General features: G+C 32.4%; 1 protein-coding gene across 1 annotated transcript; it reads left to right on the top strand.

The window, feature by feature from the left end:
* Positions 1–3,687: 3,687 nt before the first annotated feature.
* LOC129226645 (protein FAM133-like) lies at positions 3,688–24,680 on the top strand. Its single transcript, XM_054861279.1, has 8 exons — positions 3,688–3,825; positions 7,579–7,676; positions 11,855–11,933; positions 12,355–12,417; positions 14,993–15,025; positions 16,576–16,629; positions 20,925–21,005; positions 23,991–24,680. The coding sequence occupies exons 1-8, from the start codon at positions 3,802–3,804 to the stop codon at positions 24,042–24,044; spliced, it is 486 nt and encodes a 161-aa protein (XP_054717254.1). The 5' UTR covers positions 3,688–3,801; the 3' UTR covers positions 24,045–24,680.
* Positions 24,681–27,704: the final 3,024 nt, after the last annotated feature.

Below are 27,704 nucleotides of genomic sequence, written 5' to 3'. Positions count from 1 at the left end.
CTTTACGGAAGTTTTTGGAGATTAATAAGTTATTATTTTTATTATTATTATGCATAATTCTTTAGGAAATTTGAGGCCCCTTAGGAAGACGGGGCCCCAGGCCCAGGCCTAGTTGGCCTGTGCTATAATCAGGCCCTGAAAACAGCAACATACAAGTGAAAGTGAAGCAAGTGATGTAACGGACATTAAGATTTTTTTGGACATTGGGATGCACGCCAAAGTTAGAGTTGTTTGGTTGTCTCATTTAAAAGCGCGTGGATACTCCCGCGTAAAATGGAACTCTGCGTTCGAAAAGGTGTGGTCAAGTGCCTTCTCGTGAAAAACGGGCAGAGAAAAGAGAAAATAACCATTGGGGTATTATCAATTCTAGGGTTAAAAAGGGGGGGGGGGATTCGTCTTTCAATAGATTTTGTAATTTCGGCTGAAGCTTAAAATAACATCGTTTTGATGATAATGCCTGCGGTCTGATCGATGTAATGACTAAATTTTAGTTGCAAATCAACATAAACGCATTCTTAAAAATTTCTATAATTCTATTGGCTTTTAACATGTGTACCGCAACTAAAATGAAATAGCAAAGTATAAATCTAAGACGTCTTGGTTTGATGCATAGACTGCAAGCTTCCGATTCCGTATAGCAATGCTGGACGCGCGTTTGCATATTTTGGAGGCAGACACTTGCTATATTTGATGATGCATTGATTTTTTTTCATCCTCACTCAGGTACTTTTACAAATAAGAACGAAGTCTATTTAAAACGAGCTGATGTGTGCATCACATGACTTCCTTTTACTCCAATTTTCCCATTATTGGCAATTTTAATGTGATTCAATAGTTTACTCTCTAAATATCACTACCAGTGGCCAAATTGAAACCAGATTTTAAAAAAATAATAATAATAATAAAAAATTAATTTGAATTTTGACATCTTGAATTCAAATTATGTTTTTCGCAATCACGAGTGTGTGTATGTAGGCGTGTGTGTTTGTGTGTGGGAGTATGTGTTTGTGTGTAGGGGTTATGTGTATGTGTGTGTGTTGGCATGTGTGTTTGTGTCTGTGTGCTGGCATAAGTGTGTAGGTAGTTGTGTTTATGAATGTGTGTGTGTGGGTGGGGGTATGTGTATGTGTGTGTAGGCATATGTGTTTGTGTCTGTGAGCAGGCATGAATGTGTGGGTACTTGTGTGTATGTGTCTGTGTGTGTTTGTGTATGTGTGTGTATGTGTTTGTGTGTGTGTGTATAGTTGTGTATGTATGCGCGTGTGTGTAGGACATAGATGCAACCTGGAGACGGCTTTCGCTATAGGAGCAGCGTCGTGAGGAGCCGGTCGACGGTGATGGTGCGGAGGGTGGCAGTGGGAAAATAAAATGATAGGACGACAAAAACAGTCAAATGAAAGCAATAAGCAATCGTGATTGCTCAGAAAAAAAAAAAAAAATCGGCAAATTTGTCGCCAAGTTGGCGACAAAACTTGGCGACCAAAAGACTGGCGATTTATCGCCAAGTGTCCGCCAAATTATAACACCACTTGAGTATCCATCGAAATTAACAATTATTTTCTCCCAAAAAGGGGCAAAAGACCCCTTTAGCAACACCCGGCCGAATGCAACCAAAAGGGGAGGTGCACAACTAGACCCCATTAGGAGTCAACGTACCGAATTTCAACTTTCTAGGACATACCGTTCTTGAGTTATGCGACATACATACGCACATCCGCGCATACTCACATACATACATGCGTACATACGGACGTCACGAGAAAAGTCGTTGTAATTAACTCGGGGTATGTCAAAATGGATATTTCGGGTGTTTATACGTTCTTAGGCACTTATCCGCGTGTGGTCGAGCTGAAAAAAAAAACTCAACATTAATTTGGGGTTGAACAAAATGGAAATTAAGGACGAAATTTGAGTGAAAATTTTTTCGCTAATACAATGTTTCCTTTTTTGTAAAAGGAAGTAAAAAAAAAAAAAAATACTGCAACACAATTTTATAGACTTTCAACATTGAACTTTCAAAAGGCGCAATCGAAAATATATACTGAAATGTACATTTTGACAGCTCCTTATGAGATAATTTCATCATTTATCTGAAGTTTGCTGATGTTCCCAAATAATACAAATACAATTGTGACGACCAGCAACAGACTCTGGGCCCAGCTAGGCTGGTCCTAGTCAGTTTATATGTCCCCAATGAAGATCAATGGCCCTCTTAAAGATATCTACCCCTTGCTCATTATACTGCATTTTCCGGTAAACTGTTCCAAGTGTCCACGAGACTCTACTAAAGTATTAATATTTCCTAATTTCCAGGTTATAGTCTGAGACATGAATATCTTAAAACAATGACCCCTCGTCCTGCTTTCCGTACAAAAATGTAACCCATTAACTTCTTTCATTCTGACAAATTTAACCAACTGAATCATGCCCCCTAAAAAAAATTTTGAGAAATCACATAGCTTTTTTTGTTCTCACTTGACTGTTTTGAGGTCCTTTGATTTTATTCCCCTCCCCCTTGCCTCCCTCTGCAGCATCACCGTCGACCGGCCCCTCCCGATGCTTCTCTTCTAGCAAAAATCGTCTCCAGGTTGCGTCCATACCCTACATACACACGCATACATACATAGACACACACATACACACACTCATGCCTGCACACAGACACAAAAACACACAGATCTACACACACATACACTCACCATCACCACCACACACGCCTACATACACACACACCCGTTATTGCGAAAAACATAATTTGAATTCAAGATGTTAAAATTCAAATTAATTTTTCTTTTTTAATTATTTCTTGAGCCTATATCAAGGGGAATATTTTTCGCAGTGGTCATCATGATAACAAATCGTCTATGGTGGCTACTTCAAAATTAAAATGCAAAAGAAAAAGTGGGTCTGATTTTCGTCACCATGATTAAAAACAAGGGAGCCCATATAGGTGGGCAAATGAGAGTTCACCCCTCCCCCCTAGAAATGAGAACTTCCTTGCTTTTAGTGCTTTTTTCTTTGCAAAAATGCATAAAAATTTCTTTTCCAGCCATTAATGAATAAGTTATTAAAAATACCAAATTTTAATATCTGTAATCTGTACCGAAATCGGTTTCCATGGGGAAAATATTCTGCTAAATTTTGGGGGAAATTTTTGAGCCCCCCCCCCCCCTAAAATTTTGAATATGGGCGTCATTGGTTAAAAATCTCTCTTTTGTGCCTTAATTCATTTTTATTTAAATACATGTGCTTTCTTTGTTTGCTATGCATGTTACGCATTAACTATTGCATAATTATGTATCACCAAACTAATTTAGTTATTTTCGTTAATACCACGTATTTATGGTTTTCTTAGTCTTCAATTTATTTATTTATTTATTTACTTTATATTATTGGACAGCAAAAGTTAACGAATGAGCATAAAAACTTTCTCCATATTTCATAGTCATTTTTAATACTTTGTTTTGAAATTGGATGATGAATAAGTAATTATTTTAAAATTTTTTCCTCTTCCCAGAGAACAAACTTTCAAATATTTTGACCACTTGTCTAACCAGCCAGTAGATGGCAGCAGATACCGTAATTTTCAGATTTTTTTTTCATTAACTGCTTTCTGTTATGACGTCACAGGTTAAAAGACTTGGCTGATTTTAACCACTCAGAAATGTTGATAAATATTGAAAAAAAAAAAAAAAAAATAATGAAAAATGTTTTTATGGGAAATGTTTTAGCTTTCCTGCTTGACGAAAATTTACTGCATTTTTGTTTTCTCACTCATCTGTTTTGTGTACACTGCTCATCATGGGGAAACGGGACACTCGTTATGTATGTTTTGTTATAGGTTATTTCCTCCACATCTGATATTTTAAAATAATTTTTCTCGAAGTTTCAAGCGAAAATATTAATATTACATTAGAGATTTTGTTGTGAACTAATTTCAAAATTTGAAGTTCTTGTTATACTTTTTGGATATGGCTGGATCATTGGGGTTTTAAAAATAAACGTATCGAATCATGGTAAAAGTGACCCTTTTGGGGGCGACCCCAATTTTATATTTAAAAACGTGACCATTTAAAGAGTGCGTTGTTTACTACCTTAAGAAGCTTTTTGACACCTTTGCATTTTTTATTTCCCATGACCAGATTCAATTTAGAAATCATTAGAATTCCAGGGATACATTTTCTATGCATTACAAAATGAAAAGTCTGAGTTCCACTTGTTTTAAATCAAAGATACTTTGAGAATTTTCCATTAAGTGTTCTACATATGCAGGATACAGTAGAACAAAGTAAATATTATATCACCAAAAAATTCTGTTGCATGCACATAAGGAAAATGACATTTGATGTAAAATTGAATTACAAAAAAAAAAAAAAAAAGCACTAGGTTTGAAGGGAAACCCGAGCACTATCTTCAACTACATTTTCCATTCTTACCATGCCTGACTATCATGATTTTTTTCATTGACTGGATCAAAGTTCCATCAGCCTTAATAAGTATTGCCAAGTTTTTTCCACCTGGAAAAAACTGTGCCCCAGACAAAATATCATTTTGTCCACCTTTTTTCAGAATGGTAAAACTTCTAATTTAAAAATGCTGATCTTATCAATAATGTAAATAAATATAGTAATTATTTTCATAAATGAAATATTTTTAAAATCTAAATAGCACACATACATTAATATATACACACAATTTGTATGTAAAATACTTTAAGTGGAAATGTGGAGGGGGGGGGGGATAGAAGCTTTTTTCTGGCAAGATGTTCATTAAAAAAAAAAAAAAATGTCTGTCTGATGTTATTTAAATGCATTGACATTTGTCAATGCATTTAAATAACATAATGCTGTGAATATTAACATTGTCATCTGTCAGTTTTATTGTCCTTTAATGCAGTTAAAAAATTATACCAAAAAGATAAAAGTCATAAAGTTTTTAACCCTTAACAGGGGAGGTGCGGTCTCACAGACCGCTCAAAAGTTCATCCAACCACCTGTATTTTATTTTCAGCCCGATTGAATGGGTTTTCCCAATAGCTTTTTCTTTTTTGACCTTGAACACCTCCCTTGCTCATCAGGATGTTTTGGCAAGTGCATTTGGTTTAAATTTCATTGTATTCTTTAGAAGCGATCTGTGAGAGCGCTCCTCCCCTTCAGTGTTACAATTTTCGGCAGTAGTAGACATGGGTCTTAACGTTACAACCATGCAGATAGGTTCATTTATCTTATCCGCGTCATGCAGAAGAAATGCAAAATATTGAAATATTGAAGTTGAGAATTGTTTGAAATGTTTACAAAAGTTACTCAATGATGTTCTAATGACAATAAAAGCTAAATTATTCCTAGAAATACGACATGAAATACTAATAGTTAAAGGTCTGTCAAAATTTTCCCATAATATGATATTACACAATTTTCTGGTATTAAAATGTCCTGTATATATTAAACAACTATAATAAAATCATTAATTGATAATAGATTTATTTTTATTACGAATAATAAATTATTTACTGCAGCATATGATTTATCCCAAAAAATCTTTAGGCATTTGTTAAATTTTCTTGGAAAGGGGTATACAGTAGAAGACCATTATAACGTCAACCTATATAACGCAGTTCTCTATAAACCGCACAACTTTTCAGAAGTAAACAATAGGTTTTGGAAGCTTAAAAAATCCCCCTGTTTTGCTTTGCAAACATAAAAATTGTTAGGCAAATTAAATTTTGAAGCAGTTTTTCATCTTTCCATCTTGATTTAAAGCTTTTAAATTTAAAATTTGTACTCATAGTAAATAGAAAATACCAGATGGCTCTTGAAAATGCAACTGTTATGCAAACCATGAAGCTAGCAGAAGTGCAGGATAATGCACTTTCTTTTGATTGTGAAACATATTTATTTGTGAATAACTAATTGTAATATTGGTGCTTTAATACTCATTGCAGATAAAACTCATTCTGAAATGCTAATATATAGATATATTCTGAATGTTAGTTTCAAAATTTGTGAAATGATCTATATAACGCAAAAACCTGTATAATGCAAAAGCTCTGGTCCCAAGGTGTGCGTTATAACGGTCTTCTACTGTATTTCAGTTAAAAATTTAAAAATATTTTTTCCCTGTGCTAACAAAAGTGCGAAGAATATTCAAAGGAATTTACAGGAATGTATCTTAATTACACGATGTTAAAAAAAATTGAAAGTAGAGTGGTCTCTGAGACCTCACGTCCCCTGTTACGTCCTACTTTTTCACCTCCCCTGTTACGGGTTAAATCTAGAATCAAAAATGATAAAATGTGTTCAAAAGTTGGTGTTGAGAAGGAAGGGCCTTTCCCCAATCCTGACCTCAATAGCTGATCCTGTTCACGATGAAAGAAAACGTCCAATGAGGTTTGAAGATTTAAGGTTTGGTTTCCATGTTAGGGAATTAGATGCTAGATTAAAATTCTCGATCTTGATCATAAAATACCCTAGCGTTTGCTTATTTCTGACAATGACTTAAGTAAGCATGCAATGTTTTATCTGATGAGTACAAATTTTTTTATCTAATGATTAACACTTAAAAAGCTAAAAGCTTTTATGGTGCATAGCATTGGTGCCCACCTGGGGGGGGGGGGGGGTGTTTTGAGAGGGTATTTTCCACTTTTTTTGGAGAAGGCTCTTGTTTTTGGAGAGGTCTTTGTAATATTTAGACGGAGGGGGGTGGGCTTGCTCTTAAGGGTGGGTGAGCATCCCTCTACTTAGAGAAACTGTTATAATGTTGTCCAAGTTCCCCTTTATATAATATTCATGACTCTATATCGCCGAGTGCCATTATAGACAATCATTTCTGTGAAATAATAAAATCAAAATTGTATGCAAACATAAATTGTTCTACAATGACGATTTTGCTTTGCAGATTTTATTTTTAATAATGAGAAAAATAAATACACTGAAGCACGGTTTATACGTTTCTCTTTTATACGTTTTTATCAATTATACGTTTTTAAAATTGGTCCCTGCATACTCGAATACACATTAAACTGTACCTATTATACGTTTTTTTTGTTTGTACGCTTTTTTCATACAGTCCCTTCAAAAACGTATAAACGGTGCTTCACTGTATACATAGATTCTTGAACTTTCTTACATTTTGATTATTTTTTATTAATAATTTATTTTATTAATTAATGTTAAATAGTTAGTCAATAATTGATTTTTTACTGTTTTTTGAGCCCAATAATCGATAAAATAAAAACAATATGTTAGGCGGCATGTTTTAGTTCGATATAAGAATGGTGGAATTTCAATCCTGAAAAATCCCCCCCCCCCCTCAAAACTCTTGCTTGTTCCACTGGGTGGTAGTGATGTATGTGTATGCAGTATAATATATGATGTCGTGAAAATTTGACTGATTGCAATAAGACTTGCTACTTTAGTGTTAAGCCAGTCTGGAATAACTTTGGGGTTTGGGAAGATTTTATTTCTAAGGAGAATTTTTTTTTCCTGATTTAATATTTACATCTGGCTATCACTATAAACTATATCATTAACCAAGTTCAACTGTATTTTTGATGTAATAACAAATGTTCTTATTTTGTAGGCATTTATGAATCCTATAGCAATGGCAAGAGCTCGTGGCCCAGTTTCAAGTGGAGGTCCATCAATTAGGGATTATCTAAACAGAGAACGTCCTTCGTGGTAATTCAACCTTATAAATCTTAACAACTACCCAAAAAATCTTATTCAACAGCAGGGACGGATACAAGGGAAGGGCTATGGGGGCGATCGCCCCTCCCTTGAGCAGCTCTCCACTGGAAAATTTTCGAAAATGAAGTTAAAAAAACACAAATTTAGTTGAGTTTCATTGATGTTGGGAGAAGGGAGGTTTGGGACCCTGTCGTGGAACTGTTTCAGAATTAAAATCCAAAACCTTTGTGATCGATATTTTAAAATCAGTATATACATAGTAAAAAGTGAGTAATAAAAATCAATCGCCCCTCCCTTGAAAATTTTCTGGATCCGTCCTTGTTCAACAGTATCCTGACCTGTTGTGGCTCCCAAAAAATGAAATTCAATATTTTTTCTCATCATCTCTATGTCAACCTCATATAAATAATAGCCAATGATCGAGTAACCCGCGAGTTTCAGCAATGAAATTCCCGCCCTGGCATGATAATTTGATAATATGTTTTGGCAATGTTTAACATGCAGGGGAAGGCTTTATTGTGACAAGGCTGAACTCGATCCGGTAACTTAACTGTTTTACTGGTATGACAGTTGTTTTAGGAGAATGAAGAAAAGAAAAAATGCCCAACAATGAATGCTACCTACTGAAGTTTAGGGTTAATCCAGTTCAGTTAGGGTTGATATTTCAAATATCAGAATATCACAAAACAGGCAACTGCTTCGTTCAAACGTTGAAGAGTAAAAGCAATTTTCACCGGTCATACCTTGACGGGCGACTTTCTAGTTTTTACTAATAATAAAGCTGAAAGTCTCTCCGTCTGGATTTCTGTCCGGTCTTCTGTGACGCACATAGCGCCTAGACCATTCAGTCGATTTTCATGAAATTTGGCACAAAATTAGTTTGTAGCAAGGGGGTGTGCACCTCGAAGGGATGTTTCGAAAATTCGATTTTGTTCTTTTTCTATTCCAATTTTAAGAACATTTTCCTGAGCAAAATTAACATAAGATGGACGAGTAAATTACCAAGTTATCATAACGTGGAACCGTAACATGGGCAAGCCAATTAGCGAGAAATTCATCATACATTATTTGTAAATATACAGGTGAACCAAAAGAACTTTTAATTTTCTACTATGGGCAAAGCCGTGCGGGTGCCACTAGTTGTAAATAAAACCCAGTAGTTTTTTTAAAATATTGTCTGAATTTCTTTTTGAAATGGGTCAAAAAGAGACAGAGAAAGAATACGCCACAAAAGTCTTTGTACACATTTATGATTATGAATACATTTATGATTAAAATTATCATATATTGTTTATTTACTATTTTTGCACTGTGTCGACACGTACAAATCATTTGGCTTTTATTTATTTATTTATTTTTTTTGTTTATTTAGCCTGTAATATTCTGCTTATTATTTAAAAAATGGCTGGTATTCCTAAAAAAACAACAAACACCAATCAAAATTTGATTTTTTCCTCAAAGTAGTGGTAAGTTGGTTCAAAATAGCACTAAATTAGTTGCTTTTTACCTTTTTAAGCATAGTATGTGACAGAATGCTTTAAAGAAAAAAGTCAGTTTAAAAACAAGATAAGAATGGGTAAACCAGCAAAGTTAACAAAACGTCATCAGAGGTTTACAATTAGAAAATTTATGAACACATTTGAGTGCTGTAAAAGTTTCTCCTGAGTTTAATAAAAAAAATTGCGTTTTAATTTACTATGAAACTGTGTGTCAAGTTCTCAGAGGAGCTAGATTAAATGGGAGCTTTTCCTGCAGAAAAGTTTTCATTCGCGCAAAACTTTTCCTGGCAATATGAATGATAAATAAGCCTAAAACATTCTGGAATAATGTTTTTCTTTTCTTTTTTTTTTTTTTTTTTTTGTATGCAGAAAGAAATTCAACATTTTTTGTTCCAATGTTGTATAATTATGAAGAGAAGAAAAAATGAGGAATTTAATCTTAAGAAATTAGATAGGTCAGTTAATCAGGGAGGTGAAGGTGTTCTTGTATGAGGGTGCATATCAGCATCAGGGCTTGTCAATTTGGAATTTATCATTAAAATAATGAACTATGTTGTTATTTTAAATATTTTAAAAGATAATTCTAGACTATTAGCCCAAAATTTGGTTATTCGAAACAATGGTGTTTTTTAGTCAAGATAACAATAAGAAGCACGTGACTTTCAACGTTTCTATATGGTGCCTCAAAAATTGTCCACGAGTTTTGAGAATATCTCCTCAATTGCCAGGTTTAAACCAGTGCAACATGTTTGGAGATTACGAGGTTAGGTGACGGAAATATGACATTGAAACAAAAAGTGAACTAAAAACAGTGAGGCTTGACATGTGGTTGAACACTCTCTTAGAAATTACAAAAAAAAAAAAACAAAAAAAAACAATGAAATCTATTCCCAGACGTTCAAAAGCTGTTCTGGATATTGCATGATATTCTACTAAATATTGACTTAATGGAAAATTAGGTAGATTATTTACTAATATGTAGATTTTTTAAAAAACCTACAAAGCCTTTTGGGAGAAAAAGTTTAAAGTTTCTGAGTCTTTTTGGTAATTAATTTCTTGAAAATGAAGTATTATTATTTTATTTAAACTTTTCATGTAGTTTTGTTAAAATAGATGGTAGATCTTATAATTAAATACCTGTTCCGAAACATTAAAACATTTCATTGAAAATAGTAAGTTCACAAACACTTTTGAGATCCATTGTTGGTGTCATCTGATATACTACTATGTTATGATGTTATTTGCCAAGTCTGATTTGGTATTAAACAAGTTATGAGGGTCATTTTTAAAGTAAAAATAAAGTGATATTTATACAAATACAAATGTGACGACCAGCAACAGGCTGTGGGGCCAGCAAGGCTGTTCCTAGTCAGTATATTAGTTCCCAATGTAGAACTGAAGATCAATGCCCTTCTTCAAGCTATCCACCCCCTTGCTCATCATCGCCTCTTCCAGTAAGCTGTTCCAAGTGCCCACAGCTCTAGCCCAGCCAGCAAAACCTTCTGGAAGGGATTTTATGATCAAAAAATCTTCTGGAGAGATTTTTTTATAAAAAAAACTTCTCAAGAGGGTATTTTGATCTAAATAGTCCTTTCATGTGTTTCAACTACTGTATTAGAATACACATTTATGTTAAAACCAATGCCTCTGGGAGGGTGTTTTAACCTACACCCCCACCACCTTTGCTGCGCCACTGACCCACAGCCCTTCTAAAGTAGTAATTTTTCCTAATTTACAAGATATCCTGAAATTTGAATAGCTTAAAACAATGACCCCTTGTCCTGCTTTCCGTGCAAAAATTTAACCGGTTAACATCTTTTATTTTGATAAATTTAAACAAATCACATAGGCGCTGGCACCCATATGCAAAAATTTTAGGGAAGCTCAGATATTTTCCCTATAGAAACCGATTTTGGTACAGATTAATGTTATTAAAATTTGACATTTTCAATGACTTATTCATTAACGACTGGAGAAGAAATGTTTTTACATTTTTGTAAAGGAAAAAGTACAGCAAGAAAGTTCTGATTTCTAAGCGGGTGTGGCTTGAGCCCCCACTTGCCCCTCTATATGGGCACCTATGATAAATATCCCCTCTGATTCTTCTTTACTCCAGGCTATACATATTTAGCCTATTATTGTAATCTAAATCTGAAAGTCCCCTTAGTAGTCTAGTAGTCCTTCTTTGAACAGTCTCCAACAAAGAAGTAGCTTTCTTGAGATAAGGAGACTAAAACTGCACAGCAAACAGTACTCTAAATGAGATCTTCTCAAACTTTTATTACCGATTTGTCTGTGTTTTTTTTCTTTTTAAGAAATTAAATACTAATTGCATTATATGTCTTTGTTTTCATCATTTCTGCTGTGAGCAGGTAAATGGCAGTATATGCAGAAATGAGTTTTCTTATATATTATGTTTGAAGAAATATGCTTTAGATACAATATTAACAGTAGAGAAATATTTGAATTAGAGGTTTTTAAGCGGAAACCAAATAAGCAAGGTTGTTCCATAAAGCAAACGTACAATGATTGACATAAATGCAAAAAAATGAAAAACTTACAGTTACTGCCTTTTACCTGTGTATGGCAGATTTGTTCTTGGTAGTTTTAGTTATCTCGTTCAAACACTATTTAAAATCCTTTCACTGTGCTTTTTGTCGATTTTTCTAGGGAGGAAGTCAAAGAAATCTTAAAAAAGAAAAAGCAAGGCTCTACAACACTTGCTGCATGGGAAGAACGAATGAATGAAGTAAACATTTACTATTCAATGTGGTTAAATTAATATGTACAGATTTTTTTTAATGTTTTGCAGAAAACATTTCTATTTATCAAACTTAAGGTTATACTGCATGTTTAAAATAAATTATATAAGCACTTGAAATTTTTATTTTATTAAATTATTCCTTTGTTATCTAATTGAAGTTTTCCAAAAAAAAAAAAAAACAATTAAATTTTATAAAATTTAAGCATTTGGCTAAGACTTTTGGAATTTGGCTGAGACAATTAAAATTTTGCTAAATTGTTGGCCAGCAATTTGAAATCCCTAGCATAAGCCCTGTAAAAAAAAAAAAAAACTGTGCAAGTCACAGAAAGAAGTTGGTAGAAATCATGAAATTGATAACTCAAAGTTCAGCAGATATCCTGAAATGCTTTTTTTTCTCCCTCTTCAGAAATTCAAAGAAGAGTTGAGATACCACAGAGAAAAAATGTTGGGTGAGAGTTCATCATCTGAGGTAAAAAGATCTTTGTTATACATACAAGTGAAATGTTTACTGAATGAAGTGCATCAGAAATTGTATTTTGCTGATGCTAAGTGTATTTGCACATTTTGGACCAGAATGGGGTGGTTTCCTTCAGTCAAAAGTACTACTTTTAATCATTGAAATTGATAGAATGAGCAAAAAAAACAAAAAAAAAAAAAAAAACATGGACCCAGAAAGTACTTTAATTTTCTCAATTGTTATTTTTTTAAAAATGTCTGATTTTTCAAGCAAGGCATGGTCTTGATGACGTCACAAATGATGCATTTTGGCGCATTTTTCTACCACTTTTCCACATTATGATAATCAACAAGCGAATCAAATATTGCACTCTACGCTTGCTATCAAACATATCGTTGCCAATACAAGTGAGTAAAGATGCGAATTAAATATTTTGCTCTGTGAAAATGGCATTTTGTGTGAATGGCATTTCATCATTTATACAAATACAAAATTGACGACCAGCAACAGGCTCTAGGCCCAGCTAGGCTGGTCCTAGTCAATTTACAATCCCCAGTGAAGATCAATGGCCCTCTTAAAACTATCTACTCCCTTGCTCATTACCACCTCATCCGGTATGCTGTTCCAAGGTTCCACTACCCTGCTAAAATAATAATTTTTCCTAATATCCATGTTAGCCTGATATTTAAATAGCTTAAAACAATGACCCCTTGTCCTGTTTTCAGTGCTAAACTTCAGCCCCGTAACATCTTTTGTTTTAATAAATTTAAACAGCTGAATCATGTCCCCTCGGTCTCTTCTTTGCTCAAGACTGTACATTTTTAGTCCTCTAAGCCTGGAATCATAATCTAAGTGGGAAAGTCCACTTATTAGCCTTGTAGCCCGCCTTTGAACCCTTTCCAATACATTAATGTCTTTCTTAAGATAAGGAGACCAAAACTGAACAGCATACTCCAAATGGGGTCTTACCAAACTTCTATATAAGGGCAGAAAAACTTCTTTAGTGATCGGTAAGATTCGTACACTTTGAAAGCGCACCATTAAAGTAATTTTTTTTAAATATTAAACTTAAATGAATTATTTGAAAAATGGTCAGATTTTAAAGCATGCTCTTTCAGAAAAAAATACTTTTAAAATTTTGGAAACGACCCCATTTGTTTCTATGTACATTCCGTGTTTAGTCTCTGAAGAGTTCTTGAAAATACCCTCGTACATTTCATCAAATATTCTATTCCTTACCGTATTATCCCGCGTGTCACAAAAATTCTATTCCTTACTGTATTACCTGCATGACACAAAATTGGTGCTTCATTTCCTGCATGCCAGAAGAAATAGGAACATATTTTTAACTTTAAAAGTGTTATAAGTTCTATCTCTTTGATCTTTAATACAGTAAAACCTGTAAAGTTGACCACCTGTCTAAGTTGACCGCTTTTGTCTGGAACGGAGTCCCAGTTAAGTCCCAGAAAATGCGCCAAAATTCAATAAGGAGGTATTTTGTTGCAAATTTGAGTCACTTTTGACTTGTTATGAATTTTTAGGAATTGCTAATATCAAATAAGCAAGATAAATAAATACCTTTGTGCTGAACAGTAAAGTAAGACAAAACGTTGTTTTGTCTTACTTTACTATCAAATAAGTAGTTTTTCATAAGCAATGAGGCTTTTTTTTTTTCGATCGGTTCACAGAAATTTTTAATTTGTATGATACTTTACGCGTCATTCTGGTAAATAATCTCTAAAAATATTTAAGCAACATTTTTTCTTATTGTTCTAAAGTAATGTTAAACTATGACAGTGAGTTTAAAGTATTCCAATTAGTTAAAAATGAAAGCATAGGACAAGCAATGACAAAAAAAAAGTTTTCATTACTACTTTCTATAAGTTGACCACCTGTCTAAGTTGACCACCAAAGTACTGCACCGCAATTGGTCAACTTACCCAGGTTTCACTGTATTAGCAAACAGTTTCATTTCATTAATATATTAAACTATGCTTTTTCTGCTACTTTGATAAAAGAATCTTATTAATTACGAACAAATTAAGAAAATTAAATGAAAATGACGGACACACTTTGAATCCTCAAGTTGTAATATTTTGCAATTACACAAACATCTTAATACAGCAATTCACAATGAATAAAAATAAACTTACCTCTCTAAATGGCATTTAAAAATAATTTATGAAGAAAGTTATTAATGAATCAAAATTGCCATAATTGTTCATTGGCACATAACAGAATCCATAATTAATGACCTGCATTGAGAACAAACACATATTTATTTTATCTCGTTTCTTGTTCAATTTTTTTTTTTTTTTTATTCTTTCCAAAAAAGAAAAAAAAGTTTCTTCAGTTGATTTTTTTTTTTTTTTTTTTTTTTTTTTGTGCAAAATGAGCCACAAATTACTCGGCATGCCAGAAAATTCAAGTTGATGGGGGGGGGGACTTCCCTGGACTAGTGATCTTTTGGTTATTATAAGCAATGTGTTGTGACAAGCAGTATCATTGTAAATCAACCCCATTGTGTATTTTATTAATTACTGTTTTATGTTTTAATTAAAAATTTTTTTTTATCTGCATTCTTTAGAGGAAGAAGCATAAGAAAAGGAAAAAGAAGAGGGTGAGTTATGGTTTTTTTTTTTCGTATTCATTTTAAAGACTTCCAAACTTTTCCAATTCATGACACCCTTTGAAGTTTTATAATTTTATCATGATACCCTAACCTGTATCAATTACATGTAGAGTAGATCTCGAATAAAAAGTAGAATCTTAATTACAAAAACTTTATAATTTCATAACAACAAAAATTATTTTTGATAAACCACAAAATTATCCAATGTGTATCATATTTTGAAAATTACTTACATTATTATTTTCCTTGATGTTTAGAGCTGTTTATTTTCTGACTGGAGTGAACTACAGTCAATTCGCAATAACTCGAATTTTTTATCAAGTCCCCGACCCCTTTGTCTTTAATTCCATGCCATTATTCTCAATATCTCAAAGTTAACTTCCTTTAACTCAAAGTTTTTTCAAAGATGACCCTAAATTTATTTCGAAGGAATGAAAAAAAAAGAAAGAAGTGACTATAGGAGAAAAATTAATTCACCTTCACTTGCAATTCCTGCACAATAGACCTATAGAGCAGGAAGAGCACCTGTTGAGCCAATGAGCGATAAAGGAGTTACACATGCGGAAATGAATTAGCTTGTTTTCTTTTGTTGTACTGTACTGTTTACACTTTGAAATATTGCTGGAGTAGGAATTTGCTTTTAAGCTGTCAAGTTATCAAGTCAACTCAACTGGTTGTACCTTTATGTAAAGGTTGACCTAAGTTAAGATGCATTCCCCATCATTCTTTAGTTCGATCATTTGCTGATAAGTTCCTGAGAGACAGAGTGAGTTTTCTTTACTATTAAAGATGTCTAAGCAAATACAGTCTATCAATGATATTAAAGAAAAAGAGAAACTTCTAAAGTGGTAGAACCATGAATCGAAATTTGAAACGAATGAAGACCTGCTCCTTTCCTGAAGTAGAATCAGCTCCATTCGGGTGGATCCAGCAATATCAAAATCAAAACCATGCTTTTGATTTTTTTTCTCTCAATATTTTTAATTAAACTGTGCATATTTTACTTAAAAACGTTTTAGTTCTGTAATTTTCTCTGTTATATGTACATATTAATTAAAATATTCAATGAGTTTAATATTAAAATGTCAAATGCCGAAACTAGCAGTAAGTCGAACTTCCGATAAGTCGAAAATTTTCCTAGTCCCTTTAGATTCAAGTTATTGCAAATTGACTGTATATGTTTAAGAATTTAGTTAAAAAATTGTTAAGTGATAAGTGGCATTTTACTATTTTTAACCGCTATTTAATTTTGCCCCAACATTAGAATTTTCTGTTTCTGAGCTACGAAATTTTTTGAAAAATGTCTAAAAATATATTGGTAGTTTGTTAGTGGTTTTCACTTAAGAGGGGGGGGGGGAATATACTCTGTTGTAGATTTCTGAATCTCCATTTTCTATTTAATTGGTAAATGCATTATATATATATATATATATATATATATATATATATATATATATATATATATAAAACTTTAAAGACTATCTATTCCTGCATAAATCTTTTCAGTATCAGTTAGTAACACATTTATTTCTTTTAAGTCTTCAAGCTCATCTTCATCTTCATCTAGGTTACCTGATTCTTCAAATTCTGAGGTAGGTTTAAATCTTACTTATTAATGTTTTTTTTTTCTTATGTCTTTCTGTACATCGCATTTGCACAATATTTTCTCTCTTGTAATCTATTTGACTTGGAAGTTTTACTTATTGAAAGGTGGTGGGGGGCGGGTTGCATTTTATGTGCTTATAATAAAATCCAAAACCCCTTTTCTGGGTCTCAAACTCTGACTCAGGCCTCAGTGTAGCTTTAACTGAAGTCATGAAGACTAACCAGTTTAAAAAAACTTATTTGCAATGTGTGATTTGAAAATTGCTTATCTGTGAGCAGAGTCTGTTGTAAAAAATATTATACAGTTGACTCTCTGTTTAACCATTTTCAAGGGACCACAAAAAATCGTCCTTAACTAGAAATCGTCCTTAAATAGAATGCTTTTAACACTATAGTGTACGATCTGGGACTGTGGAAAGCCGTCATTAAATAGAGGAAGTCGTTAAATAGAGCAACGTTAAACAGAGAGCCAATTGTATTTTTAGTACCATAACTGCTAAAAAGCCATTTTGTTCCATATAATGGCTTTTGTAGAGTATAGAGCTCTTAAAATAATGCATAAATGGCAGCGAATCATAAATGATTTCAACTATTTAAATAGCTTAAGTAAATGTTCTTTTTTTCTTTTTTTTGTGAAATTTGATATTCTTGATGTTAAAAAAATGTTTAACAAACTGGTAAACTTTATTTTGGAACAAAGTTTACTTTAAAAATTGCTTTATTTTCCGTGAAGCACTATTCTTTAATTTAAGAATTTTGTAATCATAAATTTTCCCTCAGAACTAATCAAGTATCTTATGATATTGACTGAACATGTGATCTTACTTATTTTACCAATTATGTAAAGTTATGTATATGTAAAATTGGTAAAGTTACATAATCAATCACTCTCAATTCTGCAGGTAAAATAATTGATTTTATTTCAAAAGAGAAAACTCAAAACATGCATTTATAGGAAGTAGTGTAGTCCGTTTTGTTGAGTGTTTTGAAAATCTTGTCCACCAAGTCCTTTTCTTTTTTTCCTTGGTCCATTAGTTTACTATGTCTGAATTCTTTTCTAAGCTTTCTTTCAATTTTCAAACATTTTTGACTATGCTTTTGAATTCTTCTGTTACATTAAAACATCTAAAATTAAGATGTTGTTTTATGATTATTATGTAAATTGAGGAAAGCCAATGTAAAACAGAAGATTTGCAATCAAAATTGCATGTGCATATTTTGAAATTACATGACATCTTTAAGTGAAAAAATACATTGACATATATAGACAAACTCCAGAAAGGTGCAAATTCTTGCTTCAAAATAGTAGCAACCATAAAAAGCATTTTCTAATCAGTCTTGATCAGTATTTGTAAGTTTTCAGAATTTAGTCAGTAAAGCCAATATTTTTCTGCAAATTTAGATAATAATTGACTTAAAATGAAAATAAAAAAAAGAATCAGCATCAGTATTTTCCCCTTTCTTTATAAGCTGTGGAAAATACCAAAAAATAAATAAAGAGAGAAATCGCCAATCTTGCGGCTTAATTTTGCCATCCCGGTAAAGTTTCCATTATTTGATAAGGGTCATTTCCTGCCATTTTATTAAATGGGAAAAAAAATCTGTTCTGTAGCAAAGTTAGATTCTTTTTACTCTATTTCCACACTAGTTTTTGAAAGAAAGGAGTAAATATATGCTTAGTATATTGTAAAAATCCTTTTGAAAAAAAAAAGCAAATAATTAAGTAATTAGTAAGTAAATACAGAAAAATAAAATTTTTGAAACTAAGCTAAGATGGAGAAATGTGGCTGTCAGGTGCAGTTTTTCGTCTCAGGCTCATAGAAACCTTAGAAAATCATTTATCCATTTCTTTTTATTATTATTATTTATTTGTCACCACCAAATTTAAAAAATAAATAATAATAATAATAAAAACAAGCATTTAACAGTACTAAATAATACTTACAGTGAAGCACCGTTTATAAGTTTCTCTTTTATACGTTTTTATCAATTATTCCTTTTTTTAAATTGGTCCCTTCAAAGTCTGATACACATTAAGCTATACCTATTATACTTTTTTTCATTTGTATACTTTTTTCATACAGTCCCTTCAAAAACGTATAAACGGTGCTTCACTGCATTTATATGGAGGCGAAATACGAGTAAATCAAGTCATATTACATTGTCCCTAGTAGTCTGAATTTGGCTTTAATGGTGTTGCAAGACAGCGAAGAAATAAACAACGAAAAAACAACAACATATCTTTTAATTATATTTGTCATCCAAAGTTAAAAATATAACCTAAAAAAAGTCATGCATCTAAAATATTAGAAATAATGCACTTAGGTAGTTATCATTTTATCTGCAGTCGATCATTACCAACCTCACTTTTTTCACTTTTGAGCTGGACAGTAATGACAATTTTGCATATTTCACTTGAAAAGACATAAAATATGGCTACCTTCGTTAAACTTTAACATGTTTCGTACAAAGACTCAATGTAAACATAAAGTTTAAAATTGCACAAAAATGTTGGAAGTAATTCATTAGGTGTAAGGATGGTAATTACATTTTTTTTTTTTTTCAATTTATACATTAGACATTATTAGGTGTAAAACATGAAAATAACCTTATAAATACACAAAAATTTCAATTCACAAAATTCATATTTTGTTAACAAAATGATGATGGCTGCTATGAAACTGAAAGTTTTTTGAGCTGCCAGTTGCACCTAAGGGTCATGAAAACCTGTTAAAAAAAGTAGATGGTAATGTTGCAAAATGCTGGAGACAAGTTTTAACTATATGCAAGAAACATGATATTGATCTGTGCAATAAAGCAAAAAAGAAACTTGATTTCAAATCTGAAAGGTGGCTACCAAGAAATCTTATTCAGCCAGTGGCGAACGAGGGGCGGGGGGTACCCCCTCATGAGGCATTGGTTTTAACATAAATGCAAATTCTAATAGTATATGCATATGAAAGGGCTGTTTTGATTTTTTTTAACCTTTCAGAAGGTAATTTTGAGAAAAAAAAAAAAAAAAAAACCCTCCGGATGGTATTTTAGATTAAAACATTTCCTCCAGGAGTTATTATTACGCAAAAAACCTCTACAGGTATTTTAGATCAAAAAGACTATTAAAGGAGGTATCTTTGATCAAAAACCCAATCCAGAAGGTATTTCTGGCTGCAGTAGTGCTTTCAGCAGCTTCTGTTCACCTCCACTGGTTTTCATAACATTTTTTCGACCACACATGCTATCAAATGAACCAATCATACGTTATGTTAGTTATTTTGCTAGATATTAATGCATTTAAAATGGAGGGGGTAGAAGTTCATCATGAAAGTGACAGAAATTCGGAAGTGCATACAACATAGCTGCCGCCAACTCTTCCAATTTGTTCGAGAGACTCCCAAATTTTGATTCTTCTGTGGAACTTCTCAATAAGGAAAATATCTCTTGAATTTTCACCAAAACAGCAGGATTCCCTGGAGAGGGATTTTTTAATTATTAAAATTTTGAAAAAAATCCCCACAGTAAAATGGTCTCACTTTGCAGAAGTAATTGTAAGGGATTTCAATATGTCTTAACATTATTGAAATATTTTCCTTCTTTTTAAAACTTTTATTTCCAAAACATTGTGGTAAAAACGTCTTCGATTTTCCCCCCAAACTTCTCAAATGTTTACCTGCTACACAGAATGTTCATTATCATGTTTAAGAGAAAACAAACTGGTGCTTGAAGAACATTTTTTTATCTATAAGTTGTTGATTTCAAGTGCTGTACCAGGTTAATATTAATGAAATCTCTACTTAAATTTTTAAAACTTGTGTCGGGAATTTTATTCATGTGAAATCTCCAGTATGTTATACATCAGTTTCCTTAATTTTCATCTTTCAGTGTTGGCAGCTATAATATAATCTTGTTTTACTTAATCTGATAAATTTATTTCTTCATTTTTCTTTGAGGATTCTCATGCTTATGCACACAGGGGATCACCACTGGTTAAGAAGTTTGATAAAAACTGTCAAACTTATGTTATTATTTAAAGTATAGTAAAAGAAATGGAAAATTGCCTTGTATTAAAGTAGGGGATTATATACTTGAAAAATTGCTTTCATTTGACAACATTTGAGAAGTATTGATTGAGTAAACACTTTATTTGAAACTTGTTACTGCATAAAAAAAAACCTGTTGTCAATATTTAAAATTTTTCCCATTCTATAAATACCTGATTGCCTTTTATTTACTCTTCCATGCAAACATTACATGGCCATTGCAATTTATCTGCAATTGCAATTAGGATGAAGCTGGCTCAAAGCATAAGCACAAGAAATCTAAGAAAAGGAAGCATATCAAGCATGTGGACCATAGAACATCTGATGTAAGTTATATTTTTAGAATATAATTGCTTTGTTTCAGTAGAAGATTAAAGTGGGCAATTATTTTGGCTATCATAACAAGTTATTTACATTGATGGCAGTTTAAAAACTAAAGCTAAAAATGGTAAAATTGCAAGTATTATATTACTTCCTTTTACAAAAAAGGAAGTATTGTATTCGCAAAAAAAATTTCACTCAAAAATCGGCCTTAATTTACATTTTGCTCACCCCTGAAGTTTTCTTGTGACGTCCGTATGTATGTAATTTGTCAAACACTTGACGATAAGCTTTTAATAATTTGGCGATTTTTTTTAAATTTTTAAGTCTGGTTTTCATTTGGCCAATGTTAGTGATATTTAAACAGTTCACCACTGACTTACATTAAGATTGCCAGTAATGGGGAAATAAATCTGTGTAAAACGTTTCTTTGCTTCGGTTTGCAAGAAACTAGAGGTTAAAATATTTAGTGTTTCCTTGCTTACTCCAAGGCACTATTTTCATTAAATTGGCGTAAAAGGAAGTCATATGATGCACACATCAGCTCATTTTTTATGCCATTTTAGCTACTTGATTACACTAGGTATACTGCAATTCAAATTATTACAGGAACCCTCGTTTATCCGAACTAACTGGCAATCCGAATAAACGAAAATCTTGGTAATGAGTAAAACAAATTCATATATGAGCCGACTTTTTACTACAGCAAAAAACAATGTTCTGTACCAAAATAAAAAAAGGATTGTTTTCCACAAACACTTTTATCATTTATAATGCAGCTGCAGTTGTGTCAAATTGATGCTCCAAGTATGCCATGGTGTTTGTTATATTACTATAGGGTCATTCTGCAGTGTTTGGCTGTGAAATGTCCCATATATGTAACCCTCAACACCGAAATATTTATCAGGGGTGATTGTGGTCCGGTATTTTACCGAACTTCCGGACGTATTTCCGGTATGTTCATGTCTGAAAATACCGGAATTATGTTCTTTTTTTCGTGATGCTTTTATCTCCCTACCTCCGCAATTTATTTTAAATTATATAATACTCATCAAATATACCTGCAAGAGCCTTAAGATGGACAATTATCCCTTAAGATGGACAAATGTCAAGATAATTTGTATAACACCAGCTCAAAATTAACTTTGTAATTCATTAAAAATTTAATTAAATGTGCACGCAATATTTTGACTCAGAACTATTTAAAACTATGGCAAAATTTCACTTAAGTAATAGGGGCCAAAGATTGCCCCCCCCCCCCCCGTTCTCGCTTTGAAACTTTCAGGTATTTTTTGATGAACTCACAATAACCCCTGATTTATGTTTGTCTTTTAAAAATAAAAATAAGTCTTTAAAAATGGAAAACTTTGGTATTTGTATTACGATGAAAAAATAGTGATATTTTGAGATTTAATGTTCCACGCGAGACATTTCACAGCCAAATAATGTGGAATGACCCTATAATTAATTGCACAATCTGTACAGGAGTTATACATACCCAAAATGAAAAGTGAATGTTTGGTGTACTTATAGTTGTATATGAATTTGTTGAAAGGATACCCCGCTTAAAAAGTCTCTTTTACTAAGTCTCAAAGAGTGACCTTATAACAAGGTCCGACTGTATACCTGTATATGTATGTGTTAATAAGTGAAACTCTAACCACCATCAAAAATATGCTTTGCACCACTGGCGTGAAGTGGTGCTATATAGTCAAACATGTGTGGGAAAAAGGCCATATAAAGGCCCTATTTTTTAATCTATTGGAAGAGTGGAAACCTTGTTGCATATAATGTATGCTGCATTGCCAAGATTGGAGCCAAAACTTTCATTTCAGCGTGTACAGGGCCAGATTTAGGGGAGGACAGGCAGGGCTACTGCCCCGAAGCCTCCACAATAAAATTTTTGCAAAATATCCTAACTTTCACGGGCCAAAAATATCAGGCTTCACTCACTCTCTCTACGTTTTATCTTTCTCAATTGACATAACACAGTGGGAAATTTCATTACAAAAAGCAGAGCTGGCTTTCTGATTGTCCTTTGGCAATGGGTTAAATATTTATTTCAGTTCTCGCTCAACAGTAGGTTAAAATAAATATTAATCATTTGGGAGATGTAACCATCCAATGTTTAAATTAATTAATTAACAAAAACGTTTCCGATTCGATCCATCGCGCTTCGAAACCATGCTTGCTACAACTTAATTTCACAAAAAATTTGATCAAAATCGGTCTAGCCGTTTAAAAGCCTTATGGTGATGAACGTACGCAGATTTTTATATATTAAGATTTATATGTGTAAATGTATGTGTATATAATGTAATATGTATAATACAAGTTTAAATTTCAAGTTATATGTAAACTTATATTAAAAACTTAGCGTATCTATCTGTGTCAAGGACGAGGTGATAGCCGAATCCGGCTAGTATTTAGATTTGTAGTTAGATTTTTTTGTCGGGATTCTGGCTTGTCGAGATTTTGACTATGTCGGGATTCTGGCTTATCGGGAATTGGACCATGTCAGGATTCTGGACATTCGGGCTTTCGGCCCTGACGTGATATCGGGCAGTTGGGATACCGTCTGTCAGAATTTCAACCCAGACAATGCATAACCACCATAGTTTATTGAATAGCATATGTTTTACCCAGGTCTAGTTAGTTCGGATTGTTGATATCTTACTATATATTTTTTGCATCCAAAAATTATATTTTCGTAAAAAATATTTCCCTAAAGTCATGGCGATATCAAGTGTTTTGATTTTTAAAATTGTTCATTTTATTCTTAAGGTTTGTATGGTATTTCAAATAATTTCACTTTCAGAAAGGTAAATTTGTTTTGAGAAGGAAATTTCTTAGCAAAACAGCATAGAACTGAAAATTGTAACATGTCTCAACTACTTTTTTAAGTGGCATGTGTACACTGATTGTCATTCTGTAATTTTTTTTTTCAATAAATATTTTGTTTTATGTTGATGATTTTTTTTTCTCCATAGAGTGAATCTGGCAGTCATGTAAAGAAGAAAAAGAAGCACGTGAAGGATAAATAGTGCATTATCATGTTCTGACAATATATTATATCACTATCATGTATAGAGAATGTGTTTGATTTGTACAAAAATAAAGCTTTAGAAAACTTTATGCCACACTTATATCCAATAGGAAAGACCTTATTGAGAATTCTTATATCAAAAAATTGTTTTCAAGTGTTAGAGAAACTTGTTTGGATGTATTGAGGTTGAATAATAAGTGTATGAATTCCTTTTTTTAAAAACTATTTTGTGCACTTCCTTGTGCAATTTGTATAAAAGTTATATTTATGACAATCAATTCTGTTTGTGATCATATATTATCTTAGTTATGTACTAAAATGCTTGCTATATTGCATTCTTTAATAATAATTTGAAAATAAAAATAAAACATTATGAAGAAATTAAAAAGTTGAATAAAAAGTTACCATAAAAAATCCTTTCAATGTCAATAATTTTTGTCTATAAAATTTTCTTTAGAAGGAAATTTCCTTATTTTGCAGCTCCCGACACAATAAGGAAGGTGCTCGCCTCAAAGCAACAAAGATATCCTACTGTTGCTCTGAAGCGACGATATATGCAAGTCAGCAGTGTAGTATATTCAAAAATGTATGTTATAGTTTAACTACAAATAAAAATGTTTCCATTTTAAAGTCATCTGCCATCTCTCTGTGGTCTAGCTTTAACAATTTTATTGTTAAATGAGAGAGCTTAGGGATTGAAAATATGTTTCTATTGCCATTTTGTACTTGTTAACAAATACCTAGCTGCCAACTAAATAATCTTACAATGTATGCAGTGGCTATTTCTATTCTTTTTTGACCATTATAAAGAAAATTATTAAAATTTAAAGTATTATACCATTTTTAAATCTTTACCTTTACTTGATCTGTGCTTTTATAAGCAAAAAGTAAAAAAAAAAATTAAAAATAAGTAAATAAATAAACTTTTATTTCTTTGAACTTAAACTTTTAAAAGTTGATGACTTTGCGGCTTTCAAAAATTGTCAATCAACACACAACTTGTTTGAAACAATAGTTTTTCTGTAAGTTCCTACAGATTAAAATCTGCACTGTTGAAACAAAATAAAAGTTTTGCAGTAATCTGTGAAATGTAGGAAATTCCACACAAATAGCCTTTTATTTAATTTTTTAATGTAGAATCATGCTGTTATCTCCATGCTGTTATCCGATAAAAAAAAGCGCGCAGTTCTCGTACAAATTGGCCTTATGACCGTACAAAACATCCGAAAATCTTACAATGTACGGCTAAATCGTACAAGTTGGAAACTATGCAAATAAAACAGTCATTTGCAAATTATAAAACTAGCTGTGATTACCTTTCCTTTTCTGTGATTTCCCATGCTGACTAGAAAAAAATTAATGTATGGAAAATTATCTTCAATCCCGCAAGGTTTAATTTTAACCTAGAAGAGGCAGTCGAGGTGGGGGCTATTTTTAATTTAACATCAACGTAATGTCCTTGCCTAACATTCAATCAGGACTACTTGTTATTTTGCAGCAGCCATTTCATCAAATATCATTAAACTAAGATTACTTTGCAATCTTATACACTGCTCAAAAAGCAATGAATTATCAATTAAATATCTTGCTATCAGATGCCACTTTCAACTATCACACCTGACCAGGGTGATTGTTTTTAGAACCGTTACTTTGATCTTCTAGCTTTGTAATAAATAATGAGTGACAATTTTCAGGTGAAAAAAATTCATGACACAATCTGGGTTTTCAAGGAAAATTGCAAAATCCTCAGAATTTTATATTTGGATTTTTAAAATCCCCGTAGCATGAATGTGCATCAATTGATTGTAGAAACAATGCAGATTTCAATGTTTTGTATTTGCATTATGTAAACAATTACACTCAAATATATTTTCAAACTACATAGGGTTGCAAAAATCCTCAAGCCAGAAAGTTAAAAAAAAGTCCCTAATTTTGATTTTTATTAAAAAGGTCTAAATATAAACAAACACTGAAGAATGGATATTTAAGAAACAAAATTCAAATTATCTCACTTAATTCAAAATTAATTTTTATTATTAGGCAATTAAGGAGTTGTTTTTCTCCAATGATTCTACATTATAAATTAAATAAAAGGCTATTTGTGTGGAATTTCCTACATTTCACAGATTACTGCAAAACTTTTGTTTCAACAAAAATTTATTTTTAAGAAACGGAAAAGGATCTAGAAAAGCAATGTCTAGGAGGTTAAAAACTTAATCAACAGTGCAGACCTTTCAATGCAAGACATTTAACATAAAATGAAAAAAAAAAAAGTTCATGAAGAGGTTTTTTCCAGAGCAACATGTACTGTATATTGTTTCACTTTGTTTACAGGCAGCTTTTTCTTTCTTCTCTGCTAATACTACTATTCCATATATATATACAGGTGGTGCCAACTTTTTTTTTTTTTTTGGGGGGGGGGGGGGGGCACGACGCAGACTAAGACATTGACATTTTTAAAGGTGTTTTTCATTTTTGGGGGATCATTGCAATATCTAGGGGGGGGCACCCCTGTGTATATATATATACAGTCTAACCTCGTTATCACGACACCTTTGGGACTGTCAACAAAGTGTCGTCATAGCCGGAGCGACGTTATAACCGGAATAGTTTAAAAATTCATAATTAAACATTAGATAACAGCAAAATTAGATTTATTGAAGAAATTAATAGCGTTTATATATATGTTTTTGTAATTAGATTAAACTAATGCAAATTTGAGTTATTGGTAGATATAACAAAAATTTAAAAAAAAAACTTAACTTTTCCCCCTCACCCCTCAATTTTCAAATACTTTCCAATAAGTGTTTACTAAACTTTTGAATTACATTTTTAACACTCCTCTTTTCCACAAAATTATCAGTAAGAAAAAAAACAATTCAAGACTTTTCACTTTTGTCCGCAATTTGATTAGATTTTTGACGGCTAAGCCTCACCTTTCGAATGTGAAAAAACCCTTTGTAATTCTTGTATCCACTTTGGAGTTGTGTGTCCCTTTTTAATCTAATGAAGAGCTCTTATCTCTTTTTTTCTCATGGGAGAAGCTTGCAGTGACCACCGACAGCTTCAGGTAGCTATGGTCTTTCTTTCTTCTTTTGTTTCCCTCGTCCAGTATTACAATCCACCTGCTTTGAATTCCTTTCTATTGTCCTTCATCTTGTCAAAATCTGAAACCCGTACTTTTCAGAATTTTTCTACTCGCCCCGTCCGCCATTCTTAAAGTGTTGTCATGCCTGGTCAAATCTCTTGGCAGAGTCCGAAGGTCTTACAACAAACATTTCCAGGTGTTTTCATTATTTTACTGAAAATTTTTCAGTTGAAAAGAAATATTTGATCCAGTCTGCGTAGCTCGAAGTGTCGTCGTAACCGGAGTTGCACTAAAAAAACTGTCGTAAAATCCGGAGCCACTTAATATTAAAATAATATGGCATAAGTTCGGGACTTTGAAAAAGTGACGTGACATCCGGAGTGTCGTGAAATCCGGGTGTCGCGATAATGAGGTTTGACTGTATATACAGTTAAGCACCTTTTATACATTTCTCTTTGATATGGTTTTTATCAATTATACGTTTTTAAAATTGGTCCTTGCAAAGTCTAATACACATTAACCTATACCTATTATACATTTTTTCGTTTGTACGCTTTTTTCATACAGTCC

This window comes from Uloborus diversus, chromosome 1 (genome assembly GCF_026930045.1).
Source record: "Uloborus diversus isolate 005 chromosome 1, Udiv.v.3.1, whole genome shotgun sequence".
NCBI classification, from domain to species: domain Eukaryota; kingdom Metazoa; phylum Arthropoda; class Arachnida; order Araneae; family Uloboridae; genus Uloborus; species Uloborus diversus.
The sequence above is the reverse complement of the archived record's forward strand: the minus strand, read 5'-3'. Positions and strand labels throughout refer to the sequence as shown.